The 17,147-nt window shown below is 45.3% G+C and overlaps 1 protein-coding gene across 1 annotated transcript in view; it reads right to left on the bottom strand.

The window, feature by feature from the left end:
- Positions 1-1,074: 1,074 nt before the first annotated feature.
- LOC102424595 (zinc finger protein 345-like) overlaps positions 1,075-17,147 on the bottom strand; it is a 19,551-nt gene continuing 3,478 nt past the window's right edge. Inside the window, exons 2-5 of the mRNA XM_023748363.1 lie at positions 16,798-16,847; positions 6,352-6,475; positions 4,796-5,400; positions 1,075-4,706 (exon numbers count right to left, since the gene is read on the bottom strand). Coding sequence (XP_023604131.1) covers positions 3,162-4,706; positions 4,796-5,400; positions 6,352-6,475; positions 16,798-16,847 — 2,324 coding nt within the window. The 3' untranslated portion in view covers positions 1,075-3,161. The remainder of the gene's footprint in view (positions 4,707-4,795; positions 5,401-6,351; positions 6,476-16,797; positions 16,848-17,147) is intronic.

Here is a 17,147-nt window from a genome sequence, read left to right as displayed (position 1 = left end):
TGTCTAATGCTTTTTCTGCATCGACTGATATGATCATGTGATTTCCTTTACAATCTGTTTTTTTTTGGTCTTGCAGTCTATGTATGTGCTGTATCATGTTTATTGATTTGCAAATATTGTACCAGCCTTGCATCCCCAGAATAGATCCCACTAGGTCATGATGTTTGATGTCTTAATTGTATCGCTGGACCTGCTTTGCTAAAATTTTTCAAGGACTTTAGTGTCCAGGTTCATCAGGGATATTGGCCTATAGTTCTTTTTCTTTTTTCAATATATTTTATTGATATTTTACAGAGAGGGAGAGGGATAAAGAGTTAGTAACATCGATGAGAGAGCAACATTGATCAGCTGCCTCCTGTACACCTCCTAATGAGGATGTGTCCACAACCAAGGTACATGCCCTTGACTGGAATCGATCCTGGGACCCTTCAGTCCGCAGGCCAACGCTCTAGCCACTGAGCAACTGGTTAGGACGTGTGGTTCTTTTTCTTTGCCATATCTTTATCTGGTTTTGGAATTAGGATAATGCTGGCTTTGTGAAACGAGCTTGGAAGTGTTGTATACTCTTGGATTTGTTGGAATGGTGTGAGGGGTATAGTTGTTAGTTCTTTGAATGTTTGGTAAAACTGTTTCAGTAAGCCATCTGGACCAGACCTTTTCTTTGCTGGGAGTTTTTTGTTTTAATTACTGCTTCAATTTCATTGGTAGTTATTGGTCTTTTCAGGTTTTCTGATTCTTCCTGAATGAGTTTTGGAAGGTTGTATTTTTCTAAGAATATGGGCATTTTGTCCAGGTTGTCCTGTTTGTTGGAATTATGTCCGTCATAGTATTTTCTTACAGTCCCTTGTATTTCTGTAGGGTCAGTTTTTACGGCACCTCATTCTGTGTCTGTCAAGTCCACTTTCCAGTTCTAGCCATTCCCTGGGCATCTTTCCTGATTGTAAATTGTCTGCTGAGCTGCATGTAATTTGTTAATAACAAGTGGGTGCTCTTTGATTTAGTTGTATTTCCAGTTTGGCTCAGGATGAGATGTACAATACATCAGCCTATTCGGCCACCATTTATTTTATTTTATTTTTTACCACTTTCTGATCCTTGCTGTTAAAACCAGCCAGAGTGACCTCCGAACAGCTCGCAAATGCACAGGGCAGGCTCCCACCTGGAGCCTGCCAACCCTTCCCAGACTTCCTCAGTGAAGACCCCCACTGACCAACGCTGGTTTCACCTCCCCCCATCGCTGCTGTCACCTCTCACAGGTATCCTGGTCCATTGTGTACTGTCCTCCACTAGATGCCAGTTCCCAAGTACAGGGGACTCTGTATTTGGGGAATCTGAAACAGTTCAGCTCAACAGTATCCAAAGCCATAGTCTTTATATGTGTTTCTTATGCCCACCCATGGCTGCTGAGCCTCCATCCAGCCTGATTCAAGTTCTCATCCATACAGCCTTCCCTCAGCCCACCCGCTCAAGGAACCTGGACCATGAGCTGGCAGGAACATGTTCACAGGCACCCAAACTCTCTGCCCCCTCAACCGCACCCCCCAGCAGCACACTATTCCCCAGAATCCGGAACTATGCCCTCATTTCAGGTCTTCCATGCACAGGCAAAACTTAGGGGCGGGGGCACACCAACCACAAATCATCCTCCAAATGTGGAATTATATTGAGACCAATCCTCTCCTTCTGGAAATGCTTGTATTACAGAATGTTCCCACCATTGAAAATAAACAAAACCATATCCTGGAGAATCCATGCTACCTCCAGGACGGATGGGTGAAGGGGTAGGGGAGAGGTGTGCCGTATTTTTAATAAAGTGCAAAATAATCCCTAAAATGAAAAAAAAGAGAGACGTAAACACCAGTGGGTCTCAGGGGTGTGAATGGGTTGGCGGGAGGCAGGATTTTCTAAAGGTGAACTGATTTCAGGGCCCATAGCATCAGGGGGCTTCTCCAAGATACAGAAGTAGGTTCATTTGCAGCAGGCCAGGTGCCTGGCGGGTGGGGAGGAGCAGGCTGGAGAGACCTCTGGATCGAGACAGAAGAGCCCTGGCCAGTGCATCTCAAGCACACACAGAACCCCATTCCCTCCCAGGGCCTTGCCTCTCTGCCAAACACTGGGAAGGGCACAGTGAGCCCACCTGCAGTGGGAACATCCCAAGAAAAGGCAGGAGTGAGCAAAGGTGGGTGGTGCCGGCAGAGGCCCCATCTCAGGGCACCAGGGTGAATGTTTGGATTTTTTGGTAATCCTCACCTGAGGATATTTTTCCATTGATTTTCAGACAGAGTGCAAGGGAAGGGGGAGAGGAAGGGAAAGACTGGGAGAGACATCAATGTGAGAGAGGAGGAAAAATTAGATGCCTCCTACAAAGCTCCATAGGGGCCAGGATCAAACCTGCAAACAAGAACCACAAAGTCACGCAGTCTTTATTTCAAGGCCGTGGGCAACAATGCACTAAAAGCCAATATTGGTCAAAGAGTGATTTCCTGGCACTATGCTGTCCCTCCTAAAGCACAGAAACGTTGGGATCCACACAATATCTGTAAATTATACAACGTAGACCACAATAGTGCTTGATAATCATCCCTGGGGGTGAATATAACCAAGAAAATTAAAGGTACTAAAGAAAAAATACCTTTACTAAAGATCACAAACCAGAAAACAGGACAAGGCGGTTTGCAGGTTGGTGAATCAGAATTTGAAACAATTCAACACAGCATAATGTGAGAACCACATGTCCCGGACAGAGGCCGCACTTCTTAGCTGAGGAAGGTGCCCTGTATGAACCCTGGGTCAGGCGCATTACCTCCTCGGAGACAAATGAAGATCCTATCAGGAGCGGAGGGTTCCTAATGTTCTCAAGCACAAGTGACAACACAGAATACATTTCCCCTGAGCACGCCGTGGTTGGGACTGATACACACTCTTCAGGCGAGCCAGGTGGTAGAGGGGAAATCTCTTCAGCCACAGATCAATCGGGTAGAAGACCTGGGCATGTTAAAGTGCAATGCACCTCGTTTAAGCTTCACCTGTACTGGAAACATGAGGACTCTAGAAGAGTGTATGTCCCATTAAAAGGGGTTTAAATTCAGGAAAATAGGTCGCAAAGAGTCTCCTTCATTGTTGTTATTCTAAGTGAATAAAAGGAAACATTCCCTGCACATTTAACACTTCTCTCCAGTGTGAACTCTCAGATGTTTATTAAGGCTGGATTTTTGGCTAAAAGACTTCCCACATTCAGTACACTCATGTGCCTTCTCTCCAGTGTGAACTCTGAGGTGTCTAGTGAGGTGAGCCCTTGTACGAAAGGACCTCCCACATTCTCTACACTCATATGGCTTCTCTCCAGTGTGAACTCTGAGGTGTTTAATGAGGTAATCCCACATACGAAAGGACATCCCACATTCTCTGCACTTATATGGCTTTTCTCCTGTGTGAACGCTGTTGTGTTGTCTGAGGTTAGACCTGTAACGGAAGGATTTCCCACAATGTCTGCACTCATATGGTTTCTCTCCAGTGTGAACTCTGAGGTGTACAGTGAGGTGAGCCCTTGTACGAAAGGACTTCCCACATTCTCTACACTCATATGGCTTCTCTTTGGTGTGAACTCTGAGGTGTCTAGTGAGCTGAGTCCTTGTACGAAAGGATATCCCACATTCTCTGCACTTATATGGCTCTTCTCCTGTGTGAATGCTGTTGTGTTGTTTGAGGTTAGACTTGGAACGGAAGGACATCCCACATTCCCTACACTCATATGGCTTCTCCCCACTGTGAACTCTGAGGTGTCTAGTGAGGTGAGCCCTTGTACGAAAGGACATCCCACATTCTGTACACTCATATGGCTTCTCTCCGGTGTGAACTCTGAGGTGTTTAGTGAGCTGAGCCCTTGTACGAAAGGACATCCCACATTCTCTGCACTTATATGGCTTTTCTCCTGTGTGAACGCTGTTGTGTTGTTTCAGGTTAGACTTGGAGCTGAAGGATTTCCCACAATGTCTGCACTCATATGTTTTCTGTCCAGTGTGAACTCTGAGGTGTACAGTGAGCTGAGTCCTTGTCCGAAAGGACGTCCCACATTCTCTGCACTTATACGGCTTTTCTCCTGTGTGAACGCTGTTGTGTCGATTGAGGTTAGACTTGGAACGGAAGGATTTCGCACAATGTCTGCACTCATATGGTTTCTGTCCAGTGTGAACTCTGAGGTGTACAGTGAGCTGAGCCCTTGTACGAAAGAACATTCCACATTCTCTACACTCATATGACTTCTCCCCACTGTGAACTCTGAGGTGTACATTGAGCTGAGCCCTTGTACGAAAGGACATCCCACATTCTCTACACTCATACGGCTTCTCTCCGGTGTGAACTCTGAGGTGTCTAGTGAGCTGAGTCCTTGTATGAAAGGACATCCCACATTCACTGCACTTATATGGCTTTTCTCCTGTGTGAACTCTGTTGTGTTGTTTAAGGTTAGACTTGGAGCTGAAGGATTTCCCACAATGTCTGCACTCATATGGTTTAAGTCCAGTGTGAACTCTGAGGTGTTCCACGAGGTGGGTCTTCTGACGAAAGGATATCCCACAATCACTGCACTTATATGGCTTTTCTCCTGTGTGAACTCTGTTGTGTCGTTTGAGGTTACAGTTGTAACTGAAAGACTTCCCACAATGTTTGCACACATATGTCTTCTCTCCAGTGTGAATCTCTGGTGTCTAACAAGTGAAGGTCTTTTTCTGAAGAACTTCCCACATTCATTACACTGATACTGCTTTTCTCCAGTGTGAACTCTATGTCGAATGACGTTAAAGTTTCGTCTAAACACTTTCCTATACCTGTTACACTCATAAATCAGTTCTCCAGAACACACACCCTGACACTGAACAACTTTCAGGTTGTGGCTGGCAGCGTTTCCACATTCATCCCACCGGTGATGACTTTTTCCATGGAGAAATTCCTGTGAAATCTCACTGCCACAGTGTAGCTCCTCAGTGTTGAGAGTGGCCTGGTGCTGGGGAAGCTCTGAGTTGGATTGCAAGTCTTCCCCAACCTCCCTGCTGGTTGAAGGCACCGAAGGGAAGGAGAAGCTGCACCTGCTCACAAAAGAGGCCCTGTCCATAGCTTCTTTCCAGTGCCCCTCTCCACATTCATTCTTTTGTTGCTGGTGAGGGTTTACACTGAAACAGAATTCTCCAACACATGCGTCGCTACAGAAGGCTTTCTGCTCAAAGTATGCTGCATGTGACCCAGTCGGGTGAAAAATATGTTGTAACAGAGAGAAACACCGCTTACAGAGATGGTTCTTATGGGTGACTGGAGCTGTCTTAGAAGTCCTGACCTGTGACTTGCCTTGTATACATACTCGCTGATCAGAACAGGCCTCCTCATCTTCCATTTTATGCCAACAACCTGAAAAGTGAGAAATGGTGAGGAAATGAATGTTGAATCTGGTGGCAGGGGGAAGTCCCATTGCAAGAGTGTGTTACACATCACACGTTGGTTCCATGCAATTGTCTGAAAATAAGAGATGTGCAGGAAGGATTAATAACAGGCTCTTGTGACTTTCTACGCTAATGAAGATCACAAACAGGGAGGCCTCACCAGAAATATGACACAAACATGGCAAGCACCACATGGATGAGAATATGGATCTCCAGCCCATCCTTCAACTAACAGCATTCTGCACGTATTGTTTACCGGGGATGGGGGGTGGGGGGGGCTGTGGAAGAAGTTGATTAGGTCTTACTCCAAGTAAAATTCAATAAAGGAGTAGCTGGTTTCAAGGACTAATTAGCACATCTATGCACATATCACATGTACAAGTCAACGTTGCAGATTACTGCAGAGGCACCAATGCAGATGAACAGTTGATGAAGAAGTGAGTAGTCTGCACTGGGCCAGAGCTAAACAGCTTGCTATAGTATTCAGGGAAGAGAATATTACATACATTTGAATGGGGGCCTTACCAAAACAGCCCATGGTTTATGTAGGTAAAGACCATAATGTGGCACAAGAACGTGTACCAAGAGAAAGAGGGCAGAAGTAGAAGCCATGCATGTGGACACTGTCAGCCTCCCATGAAGAGAAAGTGCAAGCTGGGACCCATTAAACTCACGCTAGGCTCTTGACTCCCTGACACTTCCTGTACTTTTTGAGGTTACGGGTGTTAGGGATGTTCCTGGAGTCCTTTACTCAGGGCTCCCATCCAGCTCATCCCTGGCAGCCACAGCACATTTGACAGGACAGAGGGGGACATTAGCAGAGGCCATGTTCTGGCTGTGGGAGACAGAAAGCTACGCCTGAGGTGTAAAGAAAGAGAGGACATCACCTCAGGACACTGGGAGAATGTGAAGGTCTTACCTACAGATGATACAAGGGCAAACACTTCCAGCATCACATCGTAGTACAGAAGTCTCTGAGCATCATCCAGGATCACCCACTCCACTTCAGAGAAGGCAATGGCCACGTCCTCAAAGTTCACATCCTGTCATAATGGGGACAGTACAGCCCATGATCAGATTCACTCCTAAGATTATAAGTCTGTCATATTCCCCACCCATGTGCTCTTTGCACGCTTCACATCCGAGAAAATACCAGGCCTTCATCCCACCAAAGCCACTGTCTTCTTATTGAACAACACTTCTCTCACACAGCTTCTTTCCCAGACGCACAACTTCAAAGGTAGTGCAAATTGTCGTGGCGTGGATATATTATTTCCTAATCACCTCTTTTCCAAAAATATAGGTCCCCATCTCCATAATCTATTTCTCTCTTACCCTTCACCCTTACCCATGCCAGTGGAGATTTACAAGCCTGAGTAACACTGATGAATGCTATCTCATTCCCATCAACCAGTGTGTCACTCCCAACAACAAAAAGCAGGTGGTTAGTTAAATGGCACCTAAGCTCTTAACCTAGAATGTGGCACACACACACCCCTCTTTACAGGCAATTACCCTAAAATTGACCTTACTGTTCCATCCAGGCACCACCAGAAATGGACTCTTCCTTCATTCACTCTTATGTCAATGTCATGGTGCTGTGGCCATGAATTCACATTCCCTCTCCAAGTGCACATCACTCCATCTACCACACCTCTCTCAAACCGGCACTTCCACAGCTCCTGCCCCCATACTCATCTCCCGGCCTTTACTTATTACTCAGCATGTGTGGTCCAGAGGACGGTTGCCAAACTGAATCAGGATCACGTACTGCCCAGTATCTGATAGTCCACACTCATAGTGGCAGCCTTGAGTGGTGCTATGTAGGCCTCTCTCCATGACTGTTTTTTTTCCCTTCAACCCCAACTGTTAAGAACAATCAGATCTCAGATATCCACAGCCCATCTCCTGTTATGCTGCACTTGATGTCCCTTCACTAGTCACAGCCAACATCCCTCACTTAACCTTCACTCAAGTCCCAGCCCCGATGGCCCTCTGCACCATGCCCAGTGAGTCTCACTCAAGCCTCTAAGCCAGTGATGGCGAACCTATGACACGCATGTCTGAGGTGACACATGAACTCATTTTTTGGTTGATTTTACTTTGCTAAATGGCATTTAAATATATAAAATAAATATCAAAAATATAAATCTTTGTTTTACTATGGTTGCAAATATCAAAAAATTCCTATATGTGACACGGCAACCAGAGTTAAGTTAGGGTTTTTCCAAATGCTGACACCGAGCTCAAAAGGTTCGCCATCACTGCTCTAAGCTAATCCACAAAACGAACTTCAACTCCCCACAGCCAGGCCACACTGAAGGTCACAACAACATCCTGGTGAGAGTTTAGAAAAGGTGTATGTACCAACCCTAGACTCTTGTCATTTGAATTACTCTTCGGCCTCCAATTAACCTCAGGTCACTCATTTTTTGAAGGTATTTGCCAGTGCAAAATGATTATTTCTCCACCACACTCTACGTGACAACCTCTGTCCTTATGACAACACCTCCCACAGTGGCCACAGCATGAAAGCCAGTCCTGGTGCAGAGTGTGAGGCTATTGCTAGGCCAGCAAGCATTCTACCCTCTGGCCTCGCCCATAGTGTGCAGCGGTTGCTGGGCGCCAGGGAGCCTCCCGCCAGCTGGGTGCTAAAGGAGTCATGGCTATCCAGACATCTGATAAGAGGACTCCTAACAAGATATTGTCACTGTAACCCTTAAATATCTGGATCATCACAATTACCTCTAAATTTCACCGGGTATATAAAGAAATCTTTGCCCAGTCCGAGGAGCAGCAGCCACGCGCAGCCAGCCCCCATCAAAGGAGTAGCAGCTACGTGAGCAGTCCACCCCCGTCCAAGGAACAACAGCCACGCAAGTAGCCCGCCACCGTCTGAGGAGCAGTAGCATGCGCAGCCTGCCCCCATCCGAGAAGCAGCAGCCTCTTGAGCAGCCGAGGAGCAGCAGCTGTGCGAGCAGCCCTCCCCCACCCACCAGAGGAGCCAGGAGCCACCACTGCAGCCCCCACTATAGGAGCCACTGCCAACTGAGAAGCAGCTGCTGCCGTGAAGGCCCAGTGGGCAAATGCAGCCCGAGGAGCCACTGCCACCCAAGGAACAGGCCCTGCAAGAATCCATATCTAGATCTGTCGGTGAGATAAAAAATGGGTACACAAAGAAACCCCCAAAGGAAAGAAAAGGAGGCATCACCAGATAAGCAGCTAAGTAGAACAGAGGCATGCAATATGTCAGAAAAAGAATTCAGAATAAGCATCATAAGTTCATAAACAGGATGGATGAAAAAAATCAATAACTTATGTAAGAATCAAGAAGAAATAAAGAATGACATAGCTGCAATAAAAAATACCATGTAATGTTTCAGCAGTAGAGTAGGAGAAGTGGAAGACCAAATTAGTGAATTAGAAGACAGGGAAGCAGAATACAACCAAACTGAACTGAAATTGGAAAAAAAAATTAAAAGACAGCAGGAGAACCTAAGGGAGCTATGGGACAACATGAAACGATCAACATACAAATAATAGGGGTGCCAGAACAACAGGAAGAGGAACAATGGTTAGAAAACCCATTTGAAGAAATAATGTCAGAAAACTTCCCTGGCCCTGACCAGTTTGGCTCAGTGGCTAGAGCCTGTGGACTGAAGAGTCCCGGATTCTATTCCGGTGAAGGGCATGTACCTTGTTTGCAGGTATATCTCCAGTGGGGGGTGCACAGGAGGCATCTGATCAATTTTTCTAACTCTCTATCCCTCTCCCTTCCTGTCTGTAAAAAATCAATGAAATATATTTAGAAAAAAAAAGAAAACTTCCCTGATGTGGAAAAGAAAATAGTCATGCAAGCACAGAGTCCCAAACAAGATGAACCTGAAAAGACCCACACCAAGACACATCATAATTACCATGGCAATAGTTCAGGACAAAGAGAGAATCATACAGGATGCAAGAGAGAAACAGAAAGTTACGTACAAGGGCTCTAAACCATTAGATTATCTAATGACTTCCCAACAGAAACACATCAGGCCAGAAAAGAATGGAAGGAAATTTACAAAGTGATACAAAGAAAGGGACTAAATCCAAGAACACTCTCTCCAGCAAGGCTATCATTGAAAATTGAAGGGGAAATAACGATCTTCACATACAAAAAAAAAAGCTAAGGGAGTTTATCACTACCAAGCCAGCAATGCAAGAAATGCTAAAGGGAATGGTGTAAAAAGAAGAAATAACAAGGGAAGAAAGAACACAGACACAAAAAATAAAAATGGCTACAAATAACTATCAGTAACTTTAAACATAAACGAACTAAATGCTCCAATCAAAAGACATCGAGCAGCTGAATGGATAAAAAGAACATGACCTATATATATGCTGTCTACATGAGACACACCTCAGAACAAGGGATTCACACAGGCTGAAAGTGAAGGGATGGAAAAATATCTTTCAGGAAAATAGAAATGAAATAAAAAAACCGGGGTAGCAATATTTACATCTGACAAAATCGACCTCAAAATAAGGGCCATAACAAGAGATAAAGATGGCCACTTCATAATATTAATAGGAACGATATAACAAGAGGAGACAACCGTGATAAAAATATATGCACCCAATGCAGGAGCACCAAATACATTAAAAAAAACTCCTGGAAGATATCAAAGGAGAGATCGACAACAATACAATCATAATAGGGGACTTTAATACACCACTGACATCACTGGATAAATCCTCTAGACAAAAAAATCAGCAAAGAAACAGCAATCCTAAATGACTCACTAGATCAGATGGACTTAATTGACATCTTCAGAACATTTCACCCCAATGCCATGGAATTTATGTTCTTCTAAGTACACATGGCACATTTTAAAAAATAGACCACATATTGGGTCACAAGCAAAGTTTCCTCAAATTGAAGATTGAAATCATATCAAGCATCTTCTCAGACCACAATGGCATAACATCCTATCTAATAAAAGAGAAACATGGTAATTAGCCATAACTTCGCTGCCTTTCCCATTGGCTAATCAGGGCGATATGCAAATTAACTGCCAACCAAGATGGCAGCCGGCAGCCAGGCACCTGACGCGAACAGGAGGCTTGCTTGCTCCAGTGATGGCGGAAGCCAAGCTTCCCCGCCTGCTGCTGCTGGGCTCTGAGCTGCTCTCTAAGAAACATTGCTACAAATATAGAAGCTAAACAAAACCCGAGATACCTGCTTTCAGCCAGCCGGGATCTCAGAGCTGGAGTCGCAACAAAGTTTCAAATACAGAAGGTAAACAAAGCCCAGAAACCTGCTTTCAGCAGCCGAGGTCTCACAGCTAAAGCCGGCTCTCAGCTCCAGTGACAGCCATAGAAGGTAAATAAATCCCAGAATAAAAAATAAAAAAAAAAGGAAAAAAAGAGAGGGTGGGAGCTTCAGTCACCTGCCAGCCTGAAAACGGCCCTCAGCCCCTCACCCAGACTGGCCAGGCACCCCAGTGGGGACCCCCACACTAAAGGGGGTGTGACCAGCTGCAAACAGCCATCATCCCCTCACCCCGGCTGGCCAGGCACCCCAGTGGGGACCCCCACCCTGAAGGGGGTCTGACCAGCTGCAAACAGCCATCATCCCCTCATCCAGGCTGGCCAGGCACCCAAGTGGAACCCCCACCCTGATCCAGGACACCCTTCAGGGCAAACCAGCAGGCTCCCACCCGAGCACCAGGCCTCTATCCTATATAGCAAAAGGGTAATATGCCTCCCAGCACCGGGATCAGTGGATCCACGAGGCCTCCCAGCACCGGGATCAGCAGAGCAGCGAGGCTTCCTAGCAGGGGGATCAGTGGAGCCACAAGGCCTCTTCGCCCATGGAGTAGCGTGACAGGGGGCAGTGCCCAAACCCCCTGATCGCCCTGCGGCTCTGTGTGTGACAGGGGGCGGCGCCACAACCTCCCTATCCACCCTGCTCTGTTTGTGACAGGGGAAGGCAAACCAACCCCATGATCGGCCCTGCTCTGTGCCTGATAAGGGGGAGCCCCCCAACCCCCTGATGGGCCCTGCACTGTGTGTGACAGGGTGTGGCACCCCAACCCCCCATGGGCCCTGATCTGTGTGTGACGCGGTGGAGCCACAACCTCCCCATCGGCCCTGCCCTGAGTGTGACAGGGGGGAGTGCCCCAACCCCCTGATTGGCCCTGCTCTGTGGGTGAGAGGGGGCGGCGCCCAAACCTCCCCACCGACCCTGCCTTGAGTGTGAAAGGGGGCGGCGCCCCAAACCCCCAATCGGCCTTACCCTGAGCGTGACTGAGGGTAGCATCGCAACCTCCTGATCGGCCCTGCTCTGTGCGTGATAGGGGGGAGCTCCCAACCCCCTGATAGGCCCTGCTCTGTGCGTGACAGGGGGGAGCTCCCAACCCCCTAATTGGCACTGCTCTGTCCGTGACGGGGGCAGCGACCCAACCCCCAGATCCGCCCTGCTCTGTGCGTGACAGGGGGTGGTACCGCAACCTCCCCTTCGACCCTGCCTTGAGTGTGACGGGGGGGGCGCCCCAACCCCCCAATCGGCCCTACCCTGAGCGTGACTGAGGGTGGCATCGCAACCTCCTGATCTGCCCTGCTCTGTGCATGACAGGGGGCGGTGCCCCAACTCCCCAATCGGCCCTGCTCTGAGCCCGACCAGGAGCTGCGGGGCAGGCACCTAGGGATTGGGCCTGCCCTCTGCCACCCGGGAGTGGGACTAAGCCAGCAGGTCGTTATCTCCTGAGGGGTCCTAGACTGAGAGAGGGCACAAGTGGGGCTGAGGGACACCCCCCTCCCCAGTGCACAAATTTTTGTGCACCGGGCCTCTAGTTAGAAATAAACTACAATAAAACAATCCAAAAAATTCAAACATTTGGAAGCTGAATAGCATGCTATTAAACAATGATTGGGTTACCAAAGAGATCAAAGAAGAAATTAAAAGCATCACGGAAACTAATGATAATAAAAACACAACAATCCAAAATCTATGAGAAACAATGAAAGTAGTCCTGAGAGGGAAGTTTATAGCTCTACAGGCTACCTTAAAAAACAAGAAAAATGGTAGTAAATCATCTACTCTACCACTTAAAGAATTAGAAGAAGAGCAACAAGAAAAGCCCAGAGTGAGCAGAAGGAAGGAGATAATAAAGATCAGAGCAGAAATCAATGACATGGAAACCAAAAAAACAATTCAAAAGATCATTGAAACCGAGAGCTGGTTCTTTAAAAGGATAAACAAGATTGAGGAACCTCTAGAGAGGCTCAACAAGCAGCAAAGAGAGAGGACCCAAATAAACAAAATCAGAAATGAAAAGAGGCAAAATTACATCAGACCCCACAGAAATACAAAGGATTGCTAAAAAATACCATGTTATCTCCTGAGGGGTCCTAGTCTGAGAGAGGGCACAAGTGTATATCTAGAAAAATACAACATTCCAATACTCAATCAGGAAGAATCTAAAAATCACAATAGGCCAAAAACTATAGAAGAAATTGAAGCAGTCATCAAAAATCTTCCAGCAAACAAAAGCTCGGGGCCAGACGGCTTCACAGGGGAGATTTACCAAACATTCAATGAAGAACTAAAACCTATGTTCCTCATACTATTCCAAAAAAGTCAAGAGGAAGGAACACTTTCAAGCTCATTCTATGAAGCCAGCATCACCCTAATACCAAAACCAGATAAAGACAACACAATGAAAAGAATTACAGGCCAATATCCTTCATGAACAGATGCCAACATCCTCAATAAAATTCTAGCAAATTGGATCCAGCAGTACATCAGAAAGATCATACACCATGACCAAGTAGGATTTATCCTGGGGATGCAAAGATGGTACAACAACCGCAAATCAATAAACGTGATACATCACATTAAAAAACCGACACATAAAAATCACATAGTCATATCAATTAATGCAGGAAAAGCATTTGACAAAATCTAACACCCTTTCTTGATAAAAACACTCAGCAAGGTGGGAATAAAAGATCATATCTCAACATAATAAAAGCCACATATAACAAACCCACAGCCAACATCATACTCAATGGGCAAAAACTAAAACTATTTTCCCTAAGAACAGGAACCAGACAAGGATGCCCACTCTCACCACTCCTACTCAACTGGAAGTACTAGCCATTGTAATCACACAAGAAGAAGGAATAAAAGGCATACAAATTGGAAAAGAAGACGTAAAACTGTCCATATTTGTAAATGACATGATACTGTACAGAGAAAATCCTAAAGACTCCATCAAAAAATTATTAGACTTAATAAATGAATTTGGCAAGGTAGCAGGATACAAAATTAACACCAAGAAATGTATGGAATTTCTATACACCAACAGTGAACTTACCGAAAAAGAGACTGAAAAAGCAATCTCGTTGACCATCGCAATAATAATAATTAAGATACCTAGGAATACACTTAACTAAGGAGGTAAAAGACCTATACACGGAAATCTATAGGGAACTGAAAAAAGAGATAGAAGAAGACAGAACCAGATGGAAGAACAGGCTCTGCTCATGGATTGATAGAATCAACATCATTAAAATGTCCATACTACCCAAAGCAATCTATAGATTTAATGCACTTCCCATTAAAATATCAACGGCATGTTTCACAGATCTAGAACAAACATTCAAAAAATTCATCTGGAATAAAAAAAGACCCCGAATAGCTGCAGCGATCCTGAGAAAGAAGATCAAAGTAGGTGGGATCTCAATACCAGATATCAAGCTGTATTACAAAGCCACTGTTCTCAAAACAGCTTGGTACTGGCTCAAGAACAGACATATAGATCAATGAAATAGAATAGAGAACCCAGAAATCAACCCAAACCACTATGCTCAATTAATGTTTGACAAAGGAGGCAAGAACATACAACAGAGTCAAGACAGTGTCTTCAATAAATGGTGTTGGGAAAATTGGACAGATACATGCAAAAAAAATGAAACTAGACCACCAACTTACACCATACACAAAAATAAACTCAAAATGGATAAAGGACTTAAACATAAAACAGGAAAACATAAAAATACTAGAGCAGTGATGGCGAACCTATGACACGCGTGTCAGAGGTGACACGCGAACTCATTTTTTTGGTTGATTTTTCTTTGTTAAATGGCATTTAAATCTATAAAATAAATATCAAAAATATAAGTCTTTGTTTTATTATGGTTGCAAATATCAAAAAATTTCTATATGTGACACGGCACCAGAGTTAAGTTAGGGTTTTTCAAAATGCTGACACGCTGAGTTCAAAAGGTTTGCCATCACTTTACTAGAGGAATCCACAGGCAGCAAAATCTCAGACAAATGCTGAAGCAATGTCTTCACTGATACAGCTCCTAGGGCATTGGAAACGAAAGAGAAAATAAACAAATGGGGGAAGCTCTCGAAGATGGCGGCATAGGTAAACAGCGGAGACTGCCGCCGTAAACAACCACTTCAAAAATACAACTAAAAGTCGGAACGGACATCAACCAGAACCACAGGAAGGCTGGCTGAGGAGAGACTCTTCAACTAGAAGCGAAAACAACAGCATTCCGACGCACAGAGGAGGCGCAGTGTGGAAAATTTAAAGGTACGGTGGTGCGGTGGTGAGGTGGTGTGCGCGCAAAGCGAGCTGGTGGCTGAGGGCGCGGTTGTCGTTTTCAATCAGGAGTGAATCTCAGACTCTGGGCTACAGATCCGGGTGAGTCTCTAGGGACCCATACTCAAACGGGAGAAGCGGGACTGTCTGGCTACGGCCCCTCCGAGGTTTGCAGCGGTTGCCGGGTTGCCAGAACAGAGAGGCAGAGCCCCTGGGGACGGACTGAGAGCGGCCATAACTGCTCCCTCCCCCCGCCCTGTGGATCCCGCCCTGCCCAAGCTCTGCACACAGACATTTGCCGATCGCCTCAGGCAAGGGCTGGACTAGCGCCTCCCCAGAAGACAGACGCTTTCCAAACAGCTCATTCCTACAGCCAGTCGGCCTGGTGGTCAAATCCCTCTAATGTTAACTACAACAATTAAGGCTTGGCTAGAACAAGACTGCGCACAGAGACCACAAGGGGATGCACCAAGAAGGCATGAAAGATGCGGAGACAAAAAAACATGACAGAAATGGAGGATATGGAGCTAAGAATCGCAATTTTGAGGGCTTGCCATAAATTTGTGCAGAGCCTCACGAAAAATAATAAGACCCTCGATGCTACCATAAAGAAATTAGAAAGTAAGCATACAAGGACTGAAATAAAGAATATTATACCCAATAGCAGACCAGAGGAGCACAAGAATCAAACCAAAGATTCGACAAAAAACACCCAACTGGAAAAGCAAAATGAAAAAAGAATCCGAAAGTGTGAAGATAGTGTAAGGAGCCTCTGGGACAGCTTTAAGCGGACTAATATCAGAATTATTGGAGTGCCAGAAGATGAGAGACAGCAAGATATTGAAAACCTATTTCAAGAAATAATGGCAGAAAACTTCCCCATTCTGGAGAAAGAAATGGACTTACAGGTCCAAGAAGCGCAGAGAACCCCAAACATAAGGAATCCAAAGAGGACCACACCAAGACACATCATCATTAAAATGCCAAGAGCAAAACACAAAGAGAAAATCTTAAAAGCAGCAAGAGAAAAAGACTCAATTACCTACAAGGGAATACCCATACGACTGTCAGCTGATTTCTCAACAGAAACTTTGCAGGCCAGAAGGGAATGGCAAGAAATATTCAAAGTGCTGAATACCAAGAACCTACAACCAAGAGTACTTTATCCAGCAAAGCTATCATTCAGAATTGAAGGTCAGATAAAGAGCTTCACAGATAAGGAAAAGCTAAAGGAGTTCATCACCGCCAAACCAGTATTATATGAAATGCTGAAAGGTATCCTTTAAGAAGAGGAAGAAGAAGAAAAAGGTAAAGATACAAATTATGAACAACAAACATGCATCTATCAACAAATGAATCTAAGAATCAAGTGAATAAATAACCTGATGTACAGAATGAACTGGTGATTATAATAGAATCAGGGACATAGAAAGGGAATAGACTGACTATTCTTGGGGGGAAAAGGGGTGTGGGAGATGCGGGAAGTGACTGGACAAAAATCATGCACCTATGGATGAAAACAGTGGGTGGGGAGTGAGGGTGGAGGGTGGGGTGGGAGCTGGAAGGAGGGGAGTTATGGGGGGAAAAAAGAGGAACAAATGTAATAATCTGAACAATAAAGATTTAAAAAAAAAAACAAAAACAAATGGGACTACTTCAAAATAAAAAGCTTCTGTATAGCCGAAGCCGGTTTGGCTCAGTGGATAGAGCGTTGGCCTGCGGACTGAAAGGTCCCAGGTTTGATTCCGGTCAGGGGCATGTACCTGGGTTGCGGGCACATCCCCAGTGGGAGATGTGCAGGAGGCAGCTGATCGATGTTTCTTTCTCTTCAACGTTTCTAGTTCTCTCTCTCCATTCCTCTCTGTGAAAAATCAATAAAATATATTTTTAAAAAAAGCGCGTCTGCACAGCAAAAGAAACCATCAACAAAACAACAAGAAAGCCCACTGCATGGGAGAACATATTTGCCAATATTATCTCTGATAAGGGTTTAATCTCCAACATTTACAGGGAACTCATACAACTTAACAAAAGGAAGATAAACAACCCAACCAAAAAATGGGCAGCAGACCTAAATAGATACTTTTCGAAAGAAGACAGAAGGAAGGCCAAG

This window comes from Myotis lucifugus, unplaced genomic scaffold, assembly GCF_000147115.1.
Source record: "Myotis lucifugus unplaced genomic scaffold, Myoluc2.0 scaffold_1311, whole genome shotgun sequence".
Taxonomy (NCBI): domain Eukaryota; kingdom Metazoa; phylum Chordata; class Mammalia; order Chiroptera; family Vespertilionidae; genus Myotis; species Myotis lucifugus.
Note: the sequence above shows the minus strand (reverse complement) of the source record. Positions and strands in the feature narration are given on the sequence as shown.